A 21794-nucleotide genomic window follows, 5' to 3' on the forward strand; every position below is an offset into this window, starting at 1 on the left:
TAATAGGTATATGTAGAATGGTGGCAGAGGACTTTTATGATAAATGTATATACACATTTTAGCAAAAGTCAAATAGAAATACATTGTTAGTATAGTGTTGACATTAGTGTCTGATTTATTTATAAAAGAAAGTTGATGACTGCATTTGTCGTCAATCAGTATGTTAGAGATTATGCCTCGGTTTTTTTGATTATAAATAGCAACTTGGCCCAGCAACAACTTCTTAATAATGTACGCTTCTAGTGATGAACAAATGAAAATGGTTATTTAGGCAGCTAATTTCCCTAGCTGATCAATCGCCCATCAGCTAAAGAAATTGAATTTTTTATTTATTTAATGTTATTCACTGATTACTGTATATCATTATACAATTACCATCGTGGTATAAGTGAATAGTACAGCCGTCATGAGTGATAAACAAAACATAAGTAGTTTATACAATTAATGTATCTCTGTTTTCCTCAGTATAAATAAAAGGTCACTAGCCATGACTGACATCAAAACTTTGATAAAATTTAATCATACGCTGACTTCATGATTCATTGATATGTTATTAATCGATGAGCATACGCTACCTCTTTATATTCAGGCTCCTTATGTATACAATCCATATCAATTATAGCCGCCTAATAAAAACATTGCAACACTCACAATGCCGTCTGTTGCCAGGAGATTATGAGAATAACATATTTTATTTGAGCCATTTGCATCAATTATTCCACCTTGTTATGGCGACAGGAAGGAACAACTTTTAACCGATTTGAAAAAGACATGGTAGCAGTCTAGTCTATGTATTTTACACAAACAGTTAATTATTATCTGGAGGATTTATCCGTTAAATAACCTTCAAGTTTTAGTTAGTTTGATACGGAGCCAGACTTCACATTGCTTGGTATGAGACAATGTTTCGTAACTTATAACACACTCCTTGACATAGTGCCACTTCTTTCAATGTACACTCTTTGACATAATCTCAAATCATAAACAAATTTCTTTTGATTTATTGATCTAAAAGCAATTTTAATACCCTGAACATTATCCTAATGGAAAAAAAACTAAGTATATTTAATCTAGAATAATAAAATACAAGCAGGATGTTTTACAGTACAGAGAAAAATATTGTGTGATTATTTTAATGATGCGTGTATAGTGGGGTTCCTGAATGTCCTTATATACTATAGGCCTGCCTATGTGCCTCGAGGGCCGACTGGTCATTTCTCTTCCAGCAGGAATTTGTCCAGTTCGGATTGAGACCTCTCATTGGTTTGCTAGGAAAAATCGTAGGTCACCCGGCATCTTTAGTGTCTGCCTGGGTAGATTATCAGTCATGGCTTATACACTATTAGCTTTCTGGGTCGTGACATTGATTACCTGTCAAATTGGTATCACTTGGAGTCTGTAGGTGTGCAGCAAATTGTTCCAGCCTCACTTCTAGCTTCTCCTGCATAGCAGCCAATTCTGAACAAACAGACATTTCTCATTATAAGTAATATATAAATAAGATTACCATTTACTGGTGAGTAGAGATATATCAATGACAAACCTATATCAATCTGCTTAGGTCGATCTAAAATTTAAATTACTACCATTTTGATTGACAACCATGAGCTAAAGCCTGGCTCCCATATTGATTGCGAGATTGCAGCGGTAAGCTTGCACGTCAAAACACTTGCTATCGCCCGCACATCTTCTGTTCACATAAAGCTGCATCGCTAATAACTACATGCATCGTTAATAACTACATAAATAACAATGTTCGCTCAGCATGCCATTTTGATGATGCTGACCTTCACTTGTACGGTGTATTTCAGGAAGACTTTGCCTGCTGCTTACAGCAAAATTTGAACAGCAGTACTCAGAGGTGTATTTTCTCATTTCACCGCTGATAGCATACGGTGCTGTAGCCGGTGCATTGCGATGTATATAGAAACCTGACTTTATGCAGTAAATGTTTCCATGCAATGTAACTCAAGCAGTGTCAACAAATCTAAATTAAATTACCAGAAGGGTGCCATGATTAACCAACAACAGCCTTATAGAATCAGACCTTCAGAGCAATACCACAGCTAGTATAAAATATACTAGTAGGTAATTTATAGGTTACTAGCATCGGGTTATACCAGAGACTTAAGATATGAGGTGGAGAGAAAGTAGTCATATAGAGCCTAAAAAAATAAAATTACTTGCTCTTTGCTCTCTAGCATCTTCCTGCACTAATGACAACGTCTTCTGACTGTCCTCCTGTAGTATTGTTACTTGCTGCCTAGCCTCAGTCAATGCTGCAAAAGTGAGCATGAAAAATCTTATGTTACATGTGCCACACTGTTACTGCTTACATTTGTGCTTGGATGTAAATAGATCTGCCTACCCTGACTCTGATATGCATATCCAATTACAGAAGTAACTGACTTCTTTTCCTCAGTACTATGCTAACAATGGACTAGTGAAACACTAACATAGAATGTTACCTTTTCCCTGCTCCTTAGATTTTTCTTGTAAAGCCAAAATTTTTTCATCGCTTTCTCTCTGTAGAGCAGAAAGTTTTTGGTCACTTTCTTTCTGTAAAGAGGAGAGCTTCCAATTGCTTTTCTGGTGCAGTGTTTTTATCTGTTGTCTAGCCTCATCCAACACTAAAACAAAGTGAAATAAGAACCAGCAGATATATATGCTGCAATTTATATCCTTGCATTTAACAATCACATTAGGAGCCAAACCAATTTGTGCTTACAAATGTACTTTAGCATATTTACCGGCTAACCAGACATTAAAATGTTTTTTTTTTGTAAGTTACAGGAGTAACTGAATTCTCGTTTTTATTACCATACTACCAATGGACTGGTCAAATGCTAACATAGAAGGTTACCTCTTGCCTGCTCCTTAGTTTTTTCTTGTAAAGCCAATATTTTCTGATCACTTTCTCTCTGTAGAGCAGAAAGTTTTCGGTCACTTTCTTTCTGCAAAGAAGAGAGCTTCCGATCACTTTCCTTGTGCAGTGTTTTTATCTGTTGCCTAGCCTCATCCAATGCTAAAACAAAGTGAGAAAATAACCAGGAGACATATATGCTGCAATCTATATCCTTGCATTTAACAATTCCATCAGGAGCCGAATCAATTTGTGCTTAGATGTAAATTAGCGTATTTACTTGCTAATCAGACTTTAAAAATTTTTTTTTGTAAATTACAGGAGTAACTGAATTTTTCCTTATTGCTATACTAACAACATACTAGTCAAACACTAACATAGGGAGTTACCTCTTTCCTGCTCTTTAGTTGTTTCCCATAAAGCCAAGATGTTCTGATCACTTTCACTCTGTAGAGCAGAAAGTTTTTGGTCACTTTCTCTCTGCAAAGCGGAGAGCTTCTGATCACTTTCTCTCTGTAGAACAAAGAGATTTTGGTCACTTTCTATTTGCAGAGCGGAAAGCTTCTGATCACTTTCTTTTTTCAGTATTTTTATTTGTTGTCTAGCCTCAGCCAACACTACAACATAGTGAAAACAGAACCAGCTGATAGATATGCTACAATTTATATCCTTGCATTTACAATCACACCGGGAGCCGAACAAATTGGTGCTTAGATGTACCTTAGCGTATTTACCTTTCAACAAATCTTTGAAATGCTTTTTTTGTAAACTACAGAAGTAATGTAACTGACTTATCTTCTTTAGTACTATACCAACAATGGACTAGAGGAACACTAACATAGGGAGTTACCTCTTCCCTGCTGCTCAGTTTTTTCCATTAGCTTGTAGATTTTTTCGTCATTTTTTCCTTGAAGTGTTTTTACCTGTTGTTTAGCGTCATCCAATGCTACAATATGATAAAAAAAAATCTGCAGATAGATCATAAAGCCGTAAAAACCCATAAAAATGTAAAAGGCAATATGAAGAAGGGCGTAGAGACAAAGAGAGTAGAGACAGAGGCGTGTAGAGGCAAAGGGGTGTAGAGGCAGATAAGTGTAGAGGCAGAGGAGTGTAGAGGCAGAGGATTGTAGAGACAGAGCAGTGTAGAGACAGAAGAGTGTAGAGACAGAGCAGTGTAGAGGCAGGGGAGTGTAGAGGAAGAAGAGTGCAGGGGCGGATAGCTGTAGAGGCAGAGGGGCGTGCAAGTTGAGGGGTGTAGAGGCAGATAGGGGCAGCAGAGCTTAAACTTGATCCTGGAGATGTAAGCTTCAAAACCAGTTTGATCAGGCGGGTTATCTGACTGGCGGATATTTTGCAGTCTGGCTGACAGGCAGACTGGCAGAAAGATTCAAAGCGAGTTCAGTCAAGCCAAATTCTCGACGCAAAAAAAGGGGAAACGTAGCCAATTTTGAAAGAAAAAAATTTGCAACAGTGTCGGTTAGGCGGCGAGTGCGGTCGCCTTAAGTACTATGCAGTAGAATTGAGCATTCATCTTCTACTTGAAGGCAATGTACAAGATCTGCGTGAAACTGTTACAAGTGGGCAGGTTGGCTAACAGACCTACAAGTGAGTTTGGCAGGCAGAATGCTCGGCTTTGTACGTTTCTTAGGAAGTGAAGTGTCACGTACTGCTACTACTATTGGCAGGTCTGCTCATCTAACTGAATGCTGTCAGTCTGCTCGAGCTTGCGTACCAGCACACTCCAGCACACCTTGGCAGGCTGGTCACTTGTTAATAAGATTTGCTTGACAAAGATTCAATACACTAGCTTTAATTTCAACAATACAAGAGCAAGCTTATTTCCTTGGCTGAATAACGATTGGCCACTAAATGCATTGGAGTAGGGGCTAGGGTGCCTTTGCGCAGAAGAAATTTGCCATTGCTCAAGAAAAAACAAAAATGTTTTAAAGTTTTAAAAATTTGTAACTATTGCCAGCCAAGCCTAACATGGCACAATATCTAATGTGTACAATGAATAAAAGTAACGCATCATTTCACATATACAGGTGTTAATGAAAGAAAGGTTGAAGGCATCTGGTAAAAATAAATTTGATGGCATTTTGTAAGAAGTCCTCTAAACAGTACCGGCAAATATGAAGTTCAGCCAAAACTCAACATCATACTAAATGTTCCTTATACACCTGACTTAAAAATTAAACCACACAATGTCTTATAGTTTTAACAATGACAGATCAACTATTGTAACTTTAATCCTCATATCAAAGATTAGTATTGTTATAGATTTAAAGCCTGAATATTGAAGCATGAAGCTGCTACGATATTTACTTTTGTCTGTCATTTAGTTTACTGCTAAACATGACAAAGGATAAAATCATGTTATGTTAAGAGCTTAAACCATTTAACAATTAAAACACTGTGGATGATCTACAACAATCTGAAATATGGCTGTAACAGTTTCTACCTTCCCTCACAAACTGCTGCATAGATGATTTAGCTATTTATAAAAAAGGAGTGTAACGTTTTACCTCCAACCTCAGCTTGAAGGAATGACTCACTAGTATACCACTAGCTACAATAATCAAAGTATAATTACTATTGTGTATTGTTAGAAACTACTTTGATGCTCCACAAGATGCTCTGTTAATAAAATACTGTTTGTAGTTTGCAAGGCGCTAAAATATATTGTAGTAAATTTTTTGCATCTCAAACATTTCAAAGTACAGAAATATTAACAGACAGAATAGCGTTAAACACAAAAGCCAAGCTACTGGGTCTGTCACAGGGAGTTGATATTTAAAGAGCTGCAAACATTACTTCAATTTTATTAGCTTTAAATAATAATATTAATTTACATACTCAGATTATAAAGTGTTAAACTAGCAGCACTTTGTCTTTGCGAGAATCACTGAGTTTATAGGAAAATAGAGATGCAAATCCAGGTTTTGTCCCAGGGCTAAACATTAAATGTATACAATGAATGAAATTTTAGCATTTAGCTTAGATTTTAAGTAGAAAGTGGTTGAGACTAATATATGAGTTTAGCAGTAGAAAAGTTCAAAGGAGTAGCTGGTATCACAATGTATAACAATCCTACCTTTACTATTATAACAAGCCTACCTTCTACTAGAGACTCCAGAGGCCATCTCTTTAACAGCTCTGATGAGACACTCTTTCCCCTATTCTCAGCAACCTCCAATGGAGTGCGTTTGTCACGATTCTTTATGTTGAGCAGTGAGGAGACAGTCAGTGGAGACACAGATTTTAACATGACTTTCAAAGCAGCTGTTTCTCCATTGTACGCTGCACAATGTAGTGGAGTGTAAAGGGCATTATTCTGTATACTTAATAGGTAGTCTCTCTGCAGTGAGGAGAAGTTGTAGAGAATATGCTCTATACACTTGCTATGTCCCCACAGTGCAGCCTCTCCTATAGCTGCGTAGCCAGCTACATCCTTCTCAGCTACAAACTTGTACTTCTTCTCATCACTTACTGTATCAATCAGTAACTCAACAAACTCGCTGTATCCCTTCTTTGCAGCAATGTGTAGTGCTGTGCGTCCATTCTTCTCCTTCATCAAGAGCAGCTCATCTGCTGTTTTTCTGATTGGTGAGAGAAGCAGATGACATGCTTCTGTGTGTCCGACTTCTGCAGCTACCATAATAGCTGTGTATGAGTCACTCCTGATAATACGATTCAGCAGCTTTAGTAACTGAGCTGGATGGAGTGTTTCTACAGCTTTTTTCAGTTCACGGATCTCTATCTTTCCAAGACTTACATACTCATTCAGTAAATATTCCATATTTAACTGTAACATATGTACTGCACTGTATTAGCTGCCGCGTACAGTAAAATATGATAGATGAATGAGTAAAAAATGTGACTCACCTGCTACCTTATAAAGCTGCCAACCATAACATAGTTGCTGCAGGTGAACTCTGGATATTTGCAGAAAATAAAAAGTAGGTCACATATGCCATAATCTGGCAGAGCTGAGAGACATGTAATATCTGCAGTAGGAGATGTTTGCTGGTCTGATTATGACTGAGGAATGAGTCCAGAACCTCTTGACCTTAACTTAACATCACTACATGACAGACTCTATGAGTTCACTCAGGGTAGAAAGTGATAGTCTCAGGAGGCCAGAGTTATATTAAAATCACACTGACTCAGTGTCTCTCTTCATCTACTTTATTCTTCCCAGTAAGTACAATATTAAGAAATGATAATATAAATTATAAGTTATATTTACCTGTTGCTACTCTGTTTGTCACCTGCTCTGACTGCTAACAGGATTCTTTAAAGCTTGTAGCTGATTATAATAAATTTATCCGTCTCCTGATTGGCTGAGTTGAATAAAAGTTATTCAAACAGTGATTTATGAGGAATTTATCAGATATAGAATAAAGGAACAGGCCCTAGTTGTGACTGCAGCTTTTTGAATGGTTGGTTCTACAGCCATGAATTGTCTGGTTGTACTTGCTGTTTAATATCTAAAGGTAGGTTTATTCGCTTGAAATGAGTAAACAGAAGCACTAGGGAAGTCAGCAAAACTATTACCACCCAGTTTGATAATAAACTTTCACGAAATATTTTTAATTTCGTATTATGAAATAAAAAATTATTTTAGTACTATTTTTAGTGAAAGAGTAGCCTCAGGCAATATAATTGGCAACAAGGTGGCCTCAAATGCTTTCACCAGTGACATAATAGCCTCAGGCACTATAAGTAGTGGCATTGTGGCCACTGGCAGTAATGTGAGAAATAGGATTTTTTATTGAAATAGATCTTTATATGTAGAACTTTGGTTGCCATTGTTAACTACAGTTCAGCACAAATATCCCTTATTGTTTTACTAATAGGAACTAAGTATAATGTTGTGCATTATATTAATAACTAATCGCAAACAGTTATTATTTAATGAAAACATTTAGAGACCTGAGTATGTACATTATGTTGTTTATCCCAGTATTTCAGTCGCTTACACTCAGCTCGCAACAAGAGTGCATAACTTATAGTCACTTGCTAGCCGATGTCAATCCTAGTAATTAAGTTAGCTAGTGGCAGGTGCTAGCCAAGGTCTACTAATTAAGGCAAGTGCTTGTCAGATAAATCCCTAAATACCAATCAATCTTAATAATATCCAAACCAAGCAAACACTTCGCTTAAGGGCGGATAATAAATGTCCTTGAAGTCAAGGATGATTGAGAGCTTGAAACGCTTTTCAAAGACACATGAAGTTTTACATAGACATAAGGCTTTGTCCTTCCATTACAAAAAGGTAGTTTCTGTTTTGATAAGGTAAGCCTACTTAAATCATTAAAGTTAGGTATTTTAACTTTGCCGATTGGCCCAACTAAGGTCTTGGAGCCAAATTTATTGCTACAAAAGTTAAAATGGACAATAGACTCATCCGCTACAAAATGAAAACCAATCATTTTTTGAAGATTTCACCGCATTTAGTTAATGGTGAAATTACGATATGAAGATTCTCTGCAAAATTATCAAATTTATTTCCTAACTTCCAAGATGCGCTCTGTGTTTTGTATCATGAAAAATATGAATTGGAGACAATCTAGTATTTTAATCCTTCTTCAAAATTGAGAAAATTGTGCTTTGAGTCATTTTTCAAATATTTAGTTTTATGACTGGTTCTCACTAAATCGCCATATGTTGGTGTTAATCCCACGAAACTTTGATCATGCTCAGTATTAACAATGTTCACACCATCAGAGACCCATCTCTGTTTACATAAGCACAGAGTCAGGTGCCATTGAATTCTGACTAGACAAAGAAATTGCTGAAATGATAAATTACTAGTCATCTAGCAACTGTCATAAAATCAAATAGAAATCAATCAATCAATGACAGTTAATCACTACTTCCCAAGTGGTGCTCATCCAATAGGTTGTTGTGAAGACTCATTGGAAGATCCAGAAAAATGAACAGATGAAATCTCTTTTGATGTACTCGGGTTGCCTCAGCAATACATTCATTTTACGATGGTCTTAGACAACAAATAACTGCATGATGGAAAATGCCAACATATGGCTGTATAGTGTGAACCAGTCTTTAGCTATTTGACTCATTTAGTCTTAACTAAAACTTTTAAATAGAGACAAGAAACAGAATGCCATTAAATTTTAGAGTGAAATGTTTCAGTCAAATTCTATGTGACCTCCATTTGACTACCACTTTGATATCTTTCGATTTTTATGAACACATATTAGCAAGTGACCAGTAGAAAAAATGTTCTCAAAAAGGTGCTAATAATGATTCGGTTACATTAATAATTAAAAGTATTTTGCTGTTTCTGTCTGTATTGAGGCCCTTGTTCCAACTCCGAAGGCTTTCATTTTTATTCTTAAAACTTTGAAAGCAATGTTTTCGAGATGAATAAAAGGCTAAAAGTAGTTCCTTGTTTAAAGCGGTCTTGATACTTCGGCGTATGTGAAAAATGACATACATCTACAATGGTATATGAATGACTAATTTTAAAGTGGTACTTTATGAGGATGCTATAGGTTTAACATTTACGCAAACTGCAAGAGGTAAAAGTTTTGCTCTGCTGAAAAAAGTGTTTGAACGCTAATATCGCATAGTTCGTTAGCGCAGAAGAACAGTTGAAGCCAGAAAAAATTGTAAAAGGCATTGCTCAGCTAGAAGCCTTGTTTCACCAAAAGCAACAATCAGAACGCAACTGGCTGAGCAAATTAGCAAATATTTTCATTCTAAAAATGTTAATTTTTGTTTCTGCAACTATTAGAAGTGTGTTTATGTCATTTGTGAGCCAGGCAGTCAGAATGTACAATCGTGCTAAAACCACATTTTTGAGTTATCTAAAGGCTTAAAATCAGCAAATTCTGAGGATTTTAATGCATTTTAATTTTTTTTAAATCAGTTTATTTATGAATAGGTTATGCAAGATTTAGTAGAGAAGGTCTCGTGATGAACTAAAACTGTTGTTTTGAGTTTAAGCAGAATAAAGTTGGTGATTCATGATCTGTAAATCATGATATTTGTTTACAAATCAAATTGCCATAGCAACCAACCACTTAATCTCAACCTATATTGATGAAACCTGGCATCATTCACAATAAAACCCTGAAAAAAAAGATCATTGCATTTTTATTTCAATTCGATTGACCATTGACCTCCCAAAGGTCATGGTAAGGTTAACAATATATGTGGCTAAAAGCTCACCGTTCTGGAGATATTCATTAAAAGGGTATGCTTTGAACTGGGCACTTCACATCAAGCTATATTGCTATGACTGCATATAATTACAGTCCAACAACTTAACAAAGAGTTGGAAGTGTATTCAGAATTGTCTACCTATACAGAAGGTCATGGTAAGGTCAACGAAAAGTGACAACAGAGGTCATCAGGATGTGGAAACTCATCTCATCCAACCCAACTCATCAAGTGACCATTCAATCTAGAGCTCTTTTATGTAGTTTAACACTAACACAGTGTAGCACGAGTACGTTGCAGATATTTATTGTAGCGCATTAGAGAGGTTTGTTTGTTAAGCTAGTGGCAATTTGTCCCAACACAACCATATCCAATGTTTCCTTCGGTAATCCTTGATACACAGTTCTAATGAGGCCTAATTGTTCAGATGACATAAAACTAGTGGATAAATCCCTACCTTTGCACCCACGTATTAGTTTGATGTCAACAGCTAGAATGGCAATGTTATCAGCAGTGATAGACTGATCGTTATTCTTTGTAATTTGATTTAATTTATTCCCATTATCGTTAACAGCCACATATTACGTAAGCAGCTGTCTTTCTAAGGTTGCCTTATTATCACAATCTTCATCATCGCTTTCACTATGATCTGAGGCAGCCGGCTCGGATTCTAAGTGGAAATACTCATCTAGCATGGACTAGCCATAACTTTTGTGATGGTTTTATTTTGTTCTAGTTTGAAGCATTAAGACAAGAAATAGCCACATACATGCACACACCGGCAGTTAGAGCCTATATTTATGATCTTGGGTTATGGAAAATTCCATAGCAACCACCGATCTGGGTACAGTTAAATGGCAATTCTGGCTTTATGATTGGTCAAACACAAAAATAAACAAGACCATGTGAAAGAGCAGGGTTAAATGCACTACAACAGTGTTTGTCAACCTTTTTTGAGTCAAGGCACATTTTTACATTGGAAAAATTTTGTGGCACATCACTAACCAAAAATGTTGTAAAATGACACTCTGAACAGTATATTTAATCACAATATATTTCATCAATTTATTTATACTCAGTATGTGGGAAACCTGGGTCTGTATAGATAAACACAAAGCCGATATCCTGGCAGGAATGAAAGAAAGACAGACACGAAGGTCTTCTTCAACAGTCTCTCTCTGTTTTTAGTTTATATAGAAGTTAGGCTTGAAAAGCACAGCTCACACAGATATGTGGTGGAAAATGGGAGCAATGTGAAAACAGCTTTGTTGGCCAGAATGGGAAACTCTTTGGCAGCAGTCAACCAAATACTGTCCAAAGGAAGATCAGCAAATCTTAGTTTTAAACCTGATCCTGTTTCAGTTCAGTTAGTTCCTCTTGCTCTTGTAAAGTCATATCCTTTCCACCAACTGATGCTGGGCTGTATCAATGGGTCATGGGTAATGGGTCCCTAACCCAGTCAAAGTACTCAGTGGTGGCTGAAGAGAAATAAAATGACAACTTCTGCTCGAGACTTTTTAAATGTTTACATATTACCTCACACAGTGCAGCAGTGGGACTAAAACTATGGAGCTAGCTTTTAGTGCTTTCTCATTTACCTTTGTGGTTTTTCTCATAAAGGTTGCCTGTTTCTCTGTATTTACACGCAAGCAAGCAAACAAAATAGTCTGTAGGCTTGTTTTGAAGCAAAGAGTGTTTCATTTGGAGATGGCGTGTAAGTTTGCCCGGCACCATGGCGTTGTTAGATAGCTTCTCGCCACACACCAGGCATAATGGAGTAGCTGTCATCTCATCCCTGGTGAACGTGAATCCATATGAATGATAGCTTTTACTATATTACTTTGAGCTCACCGTCTTTGCTTTCTTTTTCCCACCAATCATACTAGGGCCTTCATCCGGGTCAGAATCTTGTACAGAGACCAATTCGGAGTTTGCAGTTGTCCTTTACAAAAAATTCTCCATGACTGTCACCACGGCCTCTCGGGTACATCAGTCAGCTGTGTGCCAAACGGATGAATATTACTGCAAAACCTGTATTTGAAGGCCACCTTTATTTGAAGGCCACCTACATTTGAGTGACAATTTGACATTCATCACACTAGTTAGTAATCAAAGGTGCCTAACTAGGTATATTGCACTAAACGACCTCTCGCTTTTGATGAACTTTGAGTTTTGTGGGCCGATATTAAATGCATTGACCATGCATCAAACACGTGAGTAGATGCACCTAGATCATGGTGCCTGGATATTTAGCCTACTACATCAAGGCCTTAGCATTCAAATACAACACTCCTACCTCATAGGTTGCCTCAAAGCCTAAGGAACCTGTAATTAAAAAGGGACATTGGATAATTTTTCACGGCACGCCTGAGGATCTCTCACGGCACACTAGTGTGCCGCAGCACAGTGGTTGAAAATCATTGCACTATAAACCACTGCTTACTAAAATAGTAACGGTGAGTCATATTATAGCGTAAAGCACGCTTACCGGCTATTGTGAACAATGCAATTACCGCACGATTGTACATTCTGACGGCCGGGGTCACATTTGTTCTTGAATAATATATATTAGCAGTATTTAATAGCTTATTATTATATAACTTATAAATTTGCAGATATACATGTATAACATATTTTTGAAAGCATCCTAGTGGTAATGTGTTTAATGGTAATCCATAGTAACACACCTTGCAGGCATTTTAACATGGCTTACGATAGATCGATGCATATAAATCCTCTTCAGTACATCCTTACCCGCACAGCAATATTATTCGATAGAGTTTGTGGGCACGGGTCGGCAAATGTGGTCGTTGTAAAAGGCCACGCATATGCGACTGATAGTGTCGACAATGCAACCGCATATAATGTGGTCAGCGCCAGTCTACGATCGAGTCAAGTCTTTGCTGAGCAATATATTTTTCTGTTAGGTGCTCTGTTGCATCTGGACAGCACAGCTTCTGGAAAAATAAATCTCCATAATTAGCACATTAATTTTTTATTATTGTTTAATTTTATTATTATTAATCTATTTGGCACATGTTGCACGTCAATTAGTACCTACCTAGTATTTAACATTACAAATTTTTGACTGTGTCTTGAGACCGGAGACCAGGTTCCTAGGCTAGGCATGTACCACGTGAAGCGACATTCAGTTTACTCAAATAAAACGAAAATTAAACTATTATCATGAATCACCAGTGAACCATGCACAAGTGCCCAATATATGGTTTAAAGCAATAAAGTCTTTACAATATGTTTTTTCATTTTATTGTTTGTTTTACGAACATATTTCACGGCTCATTCTATGTGCGGGAAGCGGTCAGACTGTTTGGGTGTCTCCTTGTTATTACTTATATTACTGGTATTACGCCACCACCACCTCATATTTTATTGTTTGATGTTCTTTTGTCTATGTTTTTCTTGAAGCATTATGGAATGATATTGTAGTGTTTGTAGCAGCTCAGTAGATATATCTAAAAATAAAGACAATGCATGGGATAAACATGTTTATTTTTTTAAAACAGTCAGCTCACTGCCCTTTTAGTTCTTTGCCATATTTATAGTAATTTGTTTTAATTCACAAGCAAAGCACCCTGTAGCGAATCCCCTGGTTCGTAGTTATATTGTCACATACGGGTGATGAGGCATAGTGTATATTCTAATAAAAGTTTATTATATATGCTTGTCAACACCGTGAAACTACAATAAAACAATAACTCGATTGTCGATAAAGGTTATTGAAAGTATGCTAATTATACAGGTAGTCATCTGCAAAGCCATTTAGAAACATATAAAATAAAACACATAAAATGAAAGATATAATATTTACCTTAATAACACATCCAGGAGATTGCTAAATAGTATGTGATTCACCTTCTGTTTAACTCTTGATTATATGTGTATGCGATAGATATTGGTGTAATGATGAAACTTAATATAGATAAAAGAAAGTATCAGCATCAAAAAATGAGGCTTAAAAACTACATGTTGTTGGCTCAAAGGCTGACAAAACAATGACACCTAATCAAACGTATGGCACTGTAGCAAGTCAGACAGACCACACAAGACCATTAGACCACCCAAGATCAACAGATCAACTGGCATTCGCTCTGGGCAGGAACAGTGAATCACACAGGGTGACTAGATATTGCAGTGCACTATCAAATTAGGAAATTTAACAGACAGCAGAACTTTACACACCCAGTCTCATCAAAATAAAAATAAGCTGTCCTTATATTTTCGTTCTTATTTCTAGTTGTCAGATGAAGTACGAGTGTGGGGCCATTAATGCCAACAAGGCCACAAAGTTTAGCGCTTGTCATAAGTCATCAGTTGTGGTGGTATGCTTTGCATGGTATTTAAACATTGAAATATTTTCTTGTTTTGCCTGTATCTCAATGTTCTCAATAACAGCTTTGGATCATGAAAACTCTACTCCATGTGGAATTGCGATATTGGTTTGCAAACAATTATTGCAATCCCACATGGATGCATGTGGGATTCAGGTGAATGCATGTGGATACACACCTTGCACATGCTTTGCAGCACCAGGTTATCCATCAATGCGAAATCCCAAAAGTCAAAGTTTTACTGTGTATGAGATAGCTTTATCGATACCCAATTATTGTTTTCACAGCTTTCATCTTCTGTGATTTGAAGGCACAGACAAGAATGTCTACACTTACAAATAGAAGGGTCGAGAGATGGGCTGCGCAGATAATCAAAAAATACTATGTAGATGCACTGGAGCGTGCTGTGAGTGTAGTAACCTATATCTTGCTCCACTTCAAGTTGTAAGACTGACATGCCAAATTTTATCAATAAAAAGTTTAGAATACTCTCAGGCTCAATTTTAGAAAAAGCTTACTTTGTTGGATGCAACTCAGGTTTTGTTTCCATTGAAAATGTCCAAAAAGATGCAGATATCAAAGTACAGTGCACCCTCGGGATGCGATGTTGAACCGTTCCAAAGTTTGTATCGTATGGTGGGCAAACTGTGTGTAGGGGTATAGAACCCATTGTTATTATTCAAAGCTAAATAAAAAATGGTAAAATTGGTCTAAAATTCTATAAGAATGTGGTACATATTAAAAATTAGTATCAAAATAGTATGTTTACTTTAGTAACCGTTGTTACCTACAGTAGATGCATTGTATTTAGTGTATTTAGTGGTTATGATCTGCAATACTGTGAAATGCAACATCATAATATGTGTACCAAGTGCAGCATGTATGGTAAAATGTTCTTACTTTTAAAACGTACATGTAACATAAACTTTCAGTTCAACTCAAATAGATTTAGCTTGCTAAACACATGCTTGAAACTATGAAACTAAGTTTTAGTATGTTTTTCAACTATTTTACTGAATTTCATGAGATTAAATTTCAGTAGATGAAATGAATAAGACAGTAACCCGTGCAAAATAAAGTTATTTTAGTAATACCTAACATCCAAATACCTGTGAGAAATTAGGGCAAACTCTTCAACCTCAACAAGTCTAAACCAGCTCACATGTAGTGCAATGGTACATTGTTAGCTACAAAAAGACTTGCTTTTCATGCTGCTGTTGTAATTCATGGTATGAACGAATGTATCATATAATATTATAATCTTGTTTATGGTCATTTTTAGAGGTCGCCCACACAAATGGTTGAAGCTTATCTGTTTTATGCCTGATATTTAAACCTTCAGGTGCTTTGTCCACTATCATCGAGGAAGGATGCCGCCAGGTGGAAATTGTGTCAGCCATCAAAAAGCATTTAATGATATGACAAGATGTAGTAAGTTTCAGTAAAAATTTATTTTACAGTTATTTGATACCAAAAAATTCACCATGTCTTACTCTGTTGAGTTGTAGGTGCAAAATATGTGAAAAGGTGATTACAAGCTCTTAAAAGCGAAAAAACGAACAGAAAATTGTGGCCCCACGAGACCGCCGTAGTTCGGAATCCCTTTCCGAAGCGGCTAAAATGTGATGTAGTTGTGAAAAATTGTTTCTGTTTACACCTTCATGCAACCTTATTCATTAAAATATTTTTACAAATATACTACACACATTCAATAAAACTATGTCGATTGTTCTTACGCGTCTGTTTTATCGTCATCGTAATGCTGTCACCTTTAGCACTGATATCTTATAACTTACCGTAAAAACTCATTTATTTTTTTAGCCTTAGCTTGAAGTAGTACATATCGTTGTCTGATAATCATGACGAGCCTGTTGGTCACCTGTGATAATCGAAAAGATCTGCAAAAAATATTTGCGAAGTATTGGGTCACATGATCAGATTATGACTTGCCAATTAGACCAGGCCAAAACCAAACTGTACAGTAGCGATCATCTATATTTGATACGGGGTCTTTGGTAAAACCCGAAGTGTTTGTCATAAACTAGTACTACGATAAGATTTACATTGAGCTTTGTATTGGCCTTTCAATGCACGTGAGAACATACCTGACAAGACGATAACCAAATTTCGTGGCTACATTATCGAAGTAAAGAGATTCTAATCTACGGCAGCTTTTCGTTTTTGAGCTTTTAAGAGCTTGTAATCACATTTCTACATACTTGGCACTTACAATACAACAGAGTAAGACATGGTAAATCTTTTGATATCAAATAACTGTAATTTGAATTTAGTTCCAAGTCAACCTTTAAAGAAGGGTCGCAAAAGATTCTGTGTATAGTTTTTCTGTTAATGGTATCCTTGCTTGATGACAAATGCGGCCTTGCGCAAGTTGGCTCACTATATAGCTCGACGCTGCTTATGACGTTATATGATGATGATATAACTAACATTCACTGTGAACATAAATATCAGATGTAATACCTCACCATCCAATGATGAGATAAAGCTGACTTAATCTAACAGAATTTTAACGCTCAGAGATGGTGAGAAGTGCTGCAGGATTGAGCACTCAGAAAAAAACTAAAGTTGAAGTAGGCTCTCCCCTCAACGTCAGCAGGCCAAAGTCTATACTAGATCAGCTGTTGAGGCTCCCACCAAAAATACCACAAACATACTTCACAGACCTTAGAGCCAATTTTTAGCTGACCATCCCTGGAAAATTATTTCAGTTTTTACAAACACAAAAAAAACAAAAAAAGAAACACAGATATAATAAAATAAAGACAGAAATATTTTATGTTTTCTTTAGTTTGGGATTTTAATGCAAAAATTTGCAGACCGAGTCAAGATATTGGGTCAAGGAAAAAAAGGTTGGAACCCTTAATTTTGACTTGCACTAAAATTCCCATTACAGTTGCTTGGTATCAAAAGATTCACCATGTCTTACTCTGTTGTGTTGTAGGTGCCAAATATGTGGAAATGTGAGTACAAGCTTTTAAATCTCTATGGCATCAAAAGGTGAGCTTTTTGATGCCATATAACTGTAATGTGAATTTTGTTGCAAGTCAATATTTAAGCGTAAAACAGAAGAATGAAGGAGAGAAGGACAGGCTCAGAGCTCAGACAATAAATACATAATTTTTAGTTTACAAAACTGAGTTAACTTGTGTGATACTGTTGCCTATAATTCAAGTAGGCAATATTGCATTTGGAATAAATAGCCCAGCATTTATTGAATAGAAACACTTTGGCAGCTATTATCGGTAAACTCAGGAGGGGGCAATGCTTCAACTTTTTCCCAATGTAATATATGTGCTATAAATTATAACCACAAATAGTGTCAACCAAGAGTAGGCAGCATAACCAATATATCTTTTCATCACCAAATCAATTGCTCTCCTAAGTGTACTTACACCTCGTACTGTTAAAATACCACCCCATATCGCAGTTCATACGCTCAAAACGGTCGATCGATGCATGTGGCTTATCAATGAAGTCGGTCGTGCTTCATGGGCGCCTGATCTTGTCAATGGGTGTTCTACGACGCATACAGTTGTATTGTCCCTAACGATTTTGCAGCCAGTGGAAATGTGTTTTTACCTCTATGTATATGCTGAACCGCGAGTTTTTTGTTAAGTGCCATGTTGTATTCAAACCGCTCAGCTTCCGGAGGGATAAACGTTTATTTTTTTTGTGATAACTCTTCAGCAATAAAAGCTTAAACATACTGCTACGCTAGACAACTAAACTACTAGGTTTTATAGATTTTGGCTCATGAAAATACTCAAAGAACTAGTGGAGTCTGGTCATGTCAAGAGAAACAGAATGAAAAAAAGTATGTACGGTACCATTTTTTGTACGTGACTATAAACTTTTATCTTTTAATATTATTTACTATCATTATATTTAATATAATAAATAACTTTATTGTAGTTAAAGTTCGTTTATTCAATCTTGACTTATAATAATGAATAGGGTTTTACTTAGTAACCTTGGGTAAATAATACACTACACGTTGGTTCAACTAGGCCCATTGCTGGCTTTATAATTTTAAGCATGTATTGTGAACTATCACACGGTCGAAAGGTTTGAACGTGGTGCGGTTTCATTAATATGCCATGTGTACCATTATTATGAGTTTCAGGATTCTTGCTTAGCTGTTAACATGCATTGTATGTTTCCAGAAAAAGAGGCAGAGTAAGAGCAAAAAAGTCCAGGAGAGTCTCCATAAATTGAAGAATGCAATTGACACCAGTAGAAAAACAGCAACCACTTTTCCTGATGAGAGCTGAAGCAAAGGAAATACTATCAAAAAATAAATAGGATGTTGTGTGCTTTCTATTCTTGTTTGTATTTGTGAACTACCATAATTATTGATTCTCATATTATAAATACTTCAGCTTGTAATATGGAGACTAGAGATTGCAGTGGAGGTGATGGTATAGCGGACCCGTGCTGCATAGGTATTAAAAGTCCAGCACACATACCGCAGAGATTATCAGAATCAAGTGAATCGATTGGTTGCAAGCTCAATTAACCATACCCTTATACCCATTTAGCAAAACCTAAACAAGGTGGCTGTGCCATTGAATCATTGCACTCACATAATCATGAGACTGGTCAAGGTCAATCGAATCAAATGCTGCCTACTGCTCAAATGGAATATCTTGAAAAAAAGAGGTTACCCAAGATTACCTGTATTAAAATAGGCTACCCTAGGTTAGCTGTACTAGCATAGGCTACCCTTTCTGATGGCCTCCTTATATATGAGGTCGTAATCAACCAAAGGGACAGAGTAGACTTGAAACACAAGCATTTTATAGAAAAACACTGTTACAGTGGCAGCAGGGGTAGATTTAGTCATCGATTTGCAGTTTGCTCTGTTTTTAAAATATGGCTGACAGCACCAAGCAGCAGCACCATTATTGTAACCAGTGCACATAACAGTAGATGCTTGAAATCATATGAAACAATAGTTTAAACCTAAGTTTACAATTATAAGAGTTTAGACAAGATTAAATTACAAGGCTAATTACATAGGTAATTAGCCGGGGCGCGGGATATGACACGCCTCCAATTTATTATCACTGAAACACTAAATTTTACCCTCTGAAAACCCACTTCAAAACGTAGCTAGGGTTACTTAACCACAACAATTTCACTTCTTCATTCTTTACTTTGTTGGTGACTTCTATATACTAGGAGTTTTCCTTTCCTAGATTTTAAAAAAGCAAACTCAAAACTTATATATAATATAATTGGTAAAGCCGCGCTTTTTGAATAATGATTCATATTTTAACTAGTATTAAAATTTAGACTTGTTTGCTAGTTTTGAATGATATTAAAGTCCTCTAGTTGGTTGCATACTCACTCGCCACTACTTGACAAGCAAGAAGTAGGAAAAAAATGACCTCTACTCCACCCTTCTCCATATTTATTCAGCTTTTCCTTAGCTTTGTCAATTAGCTGAAAAGCTTATTGGCAAAACTAAGGAAAGCTTTCTTAGCTATTGAAAAAGCTTTCCCATAACTTTGTCAATTAGCTGAAAAGCTTATTGACAAAGCTAAGGAAAGCTTTCTTAGCCATTGAGAAAGCTGTTTCTTAGCTTTCTCAATAAGCTGAAAAAGCTAAATAATCCTGCGAGCCTGTGTAAGATGATTTGCCTTTTAGAGCCTATTTGGCATCTTTAACCCAAATTCCTGTAACATAGTGAGGCGCACAAGAGACGTCTGCATTTACAACATAGTTGACATTTATTTTCAGCACTAGTTCTAAGCTTCAAAAACTGTACAAAAAAATTCAGCTCAATGCAAGTGTTTGTAAATATTCTGAATGCACAACACCACCGGAAGTAAGGCTTTATATAAAACAATGTTTACACAATTGTCTATACTCTTCTATTTTCTACTCAGGTTTAAACCAGCACAATATTTATCAGGGATCTATGTACGTAACCGCTAAACGGACTTGTCATTAACGGTTTATTAATGGCCTCTGATGTACAAAAGAACCACAGCTGCATGCCATTATAACTTTTGTTTTGTAAAATAGTTTCCAGAAAGAGGGATTTTGGTTTGCGGTGATATGACACTGCAAGTTTGGTAGAACTATGGAACTAAGGGTACGTTGTCGCGAGCGCAATAATTTTCATTAACCCTTTGGCAATTGCGGATTATGGCTCGGAAACTCCTAAGCATACCGAGAGAATTACTAGGGCATTTTGAGCCTTTGACACAACTGATTAAAAACTGTGATAACTTGTAAGAAAATTGTGTCGTTTACATAGATTATTATGCATAATAAAGCTGAGAAACTTTTCTACAACCTGATATTTTTATGTAGGTACCTAGCAAATATATAATATAATATAATATATAATATTACAGCAAAAACCTCAAATGTTTGAAGCTCTGAATTTCTTATTTATCCGCGGTTTTGAATTGTATTTTTCTAATTAACAAAGGTTATTGATAATTTTGTATAAATAATAATAGCGCGAACTCATATGTTTAAAGCAATTTACACAAGAAGTTGGTCATCAAAAAGCATTGTAAGTGGTCGACACTCCAGAGAGGCTATATACTGGTAATACAAGAGTGGTTAACACTCTTACTACAGAGGAACAAGCATTAGTGCCCAAGTGAGGCAAGACAACTACTGAACTGGCAGATAAGTATAAAACATTCAGGACAAGACAACTTGTGTCAGAATTGCAAATAAGGTATAATTATATAACAGATCCCACACAAACTCCCAGGATCGATTTGACATTTGATTGATTAACAAAACATTTATTTTTCTGGCAGGAAGAACCACTTTTCGAGTTCGAAAAATTTATTTGTTTGCTGAGAAAATCAGTCAGCAGAAGAATGTTAAGAGCAGAAGAATTCAAAGCTATTCCTTTTAGCCTTCGATTTTGTGATAAATACACCAAACTACGAAATGAAATTTCCAGTATGATTAAACAAGCAAAGGCAAGCTATTTTAATAAGATTATTTCAGAATAATTTGACCCTAGAAAGCTGTGGAATACTATAAATAATGCTTGCGGATTAAAAATGCCAAAATCCACACAAATAAAAATGCTGCTCGATCCTGAAACTAATACTGAACTCTGTGATCCCATTCAAATTACCTCGTGTTTTAACATGCACTCTACTCAAATAGGACCTCATTTAGCAAATGCCATACCTACAGAAACTCATATGGTAATAAATCATAGTGCTTCCTATAAAGCATTTCATATTCAACCAGTTGACGAACGACTTGAAAATCAGTCAGTTAATCCTTAACTGACTGAGGAGAGGCTGTCTCAGTGGAACTGGCTGGTGTTGGTGGTGAGTCACTGAAGCAGTCAGCAGTGCTACCTTACACAACAATATATAGTGACA

General features: G+C 36.3%; 1 protein-coding gene across 4 annotated transcripts; it reads right to left on the reverse strand.

Annotated features, from left to right (window-relative positions):
- Positions 1-983: 983 nt before the first annotated feature.
- Positions 984-7144, reverse strand: LOC137403889 (repetitive organellar protein-like). Of its 4 annotated transcripts, none has more exons than XM_068089991.1 (8): positions 7113-7144; positions 5981-6668; positions 3714-3809; positions 3253-3480; positions 2864-3025; positions 2469-2630; positions 2184-2279; positions 984-1458 (listed from the first exon to the last, which is right to left on the reverse strand). In XM_068089991.1, exons 2-8 carry the CDS (start codon positions 6660-6662, stop codon positions 1343-1345), a joined length of 1542 nt encoding a protein of 513 aa, XP_067946092.1. In that variant the 5' UTR covers positions 6663-6668; positions 7113-7144; the 3' UTR covers positions 984-1342. The 4 variants fall into 4 exon arrangements, with proteins under 4 accessions (XP_067946092.1, XP_067946093.1, XP_067946094.1 ...); XM_068089992.1 differs by lacking the exon at positions 7113-7144 and having other exon boundaries at positions 3253-3356; positions 3423-3480; positions 5981-6817; XM_068089993.1 differs by lacking the exon at positions 7113-7144 and having other exon boundaries at positions 2188-2279; positions 5981-6818.
- Between the last annotated feature and the right edge of the window lie 14650 nt (positions 7145-21794).

The sequence above is a fragment of the Watersipora subatra genome, chromosome 9 (genome assembly GCF_963576615.1).
Source record: "Watersipora subatra chromosome 9, tzWatSuba1.1, whole genome shotgun sequence".
NCBI classification, from domain to species: domain Eukaryota; kingdom Metazoa; phylum Bryozoa; class Gymnolaemata; order Cheilostomatida; family Watersiporidae; genus Watersipora; species Watersipora subatra.

What these genes read in the sequence shown, in the direction of transcription:
- LOC137403889 (XM_068089990.1), bottom strand. Translation starts at nt 6,677, where the DNA reads ATGTTACAGTTAAATATGGAATATTTACTGAATGAGTATGTAAGTCTT. An exon ending in ATCTAAGGAGCAGGGAAAAG is followed by an intron (nt 2,280 to 2,468) that starts GTAACATTCTAT and finishes TCACTTTTGCAG; the next exon opens with CATTGACTGAGGCTAGGCAG. An exon ending in TGCTAGAGAGCAAAGAGCAA is followed by an intron (nt 1,459 to 2,183) that starts GTAATTTTATTT and finishes CTGTTTGTTCAG; the next exon opens with AATTGGCTGCTATGCAGGAG.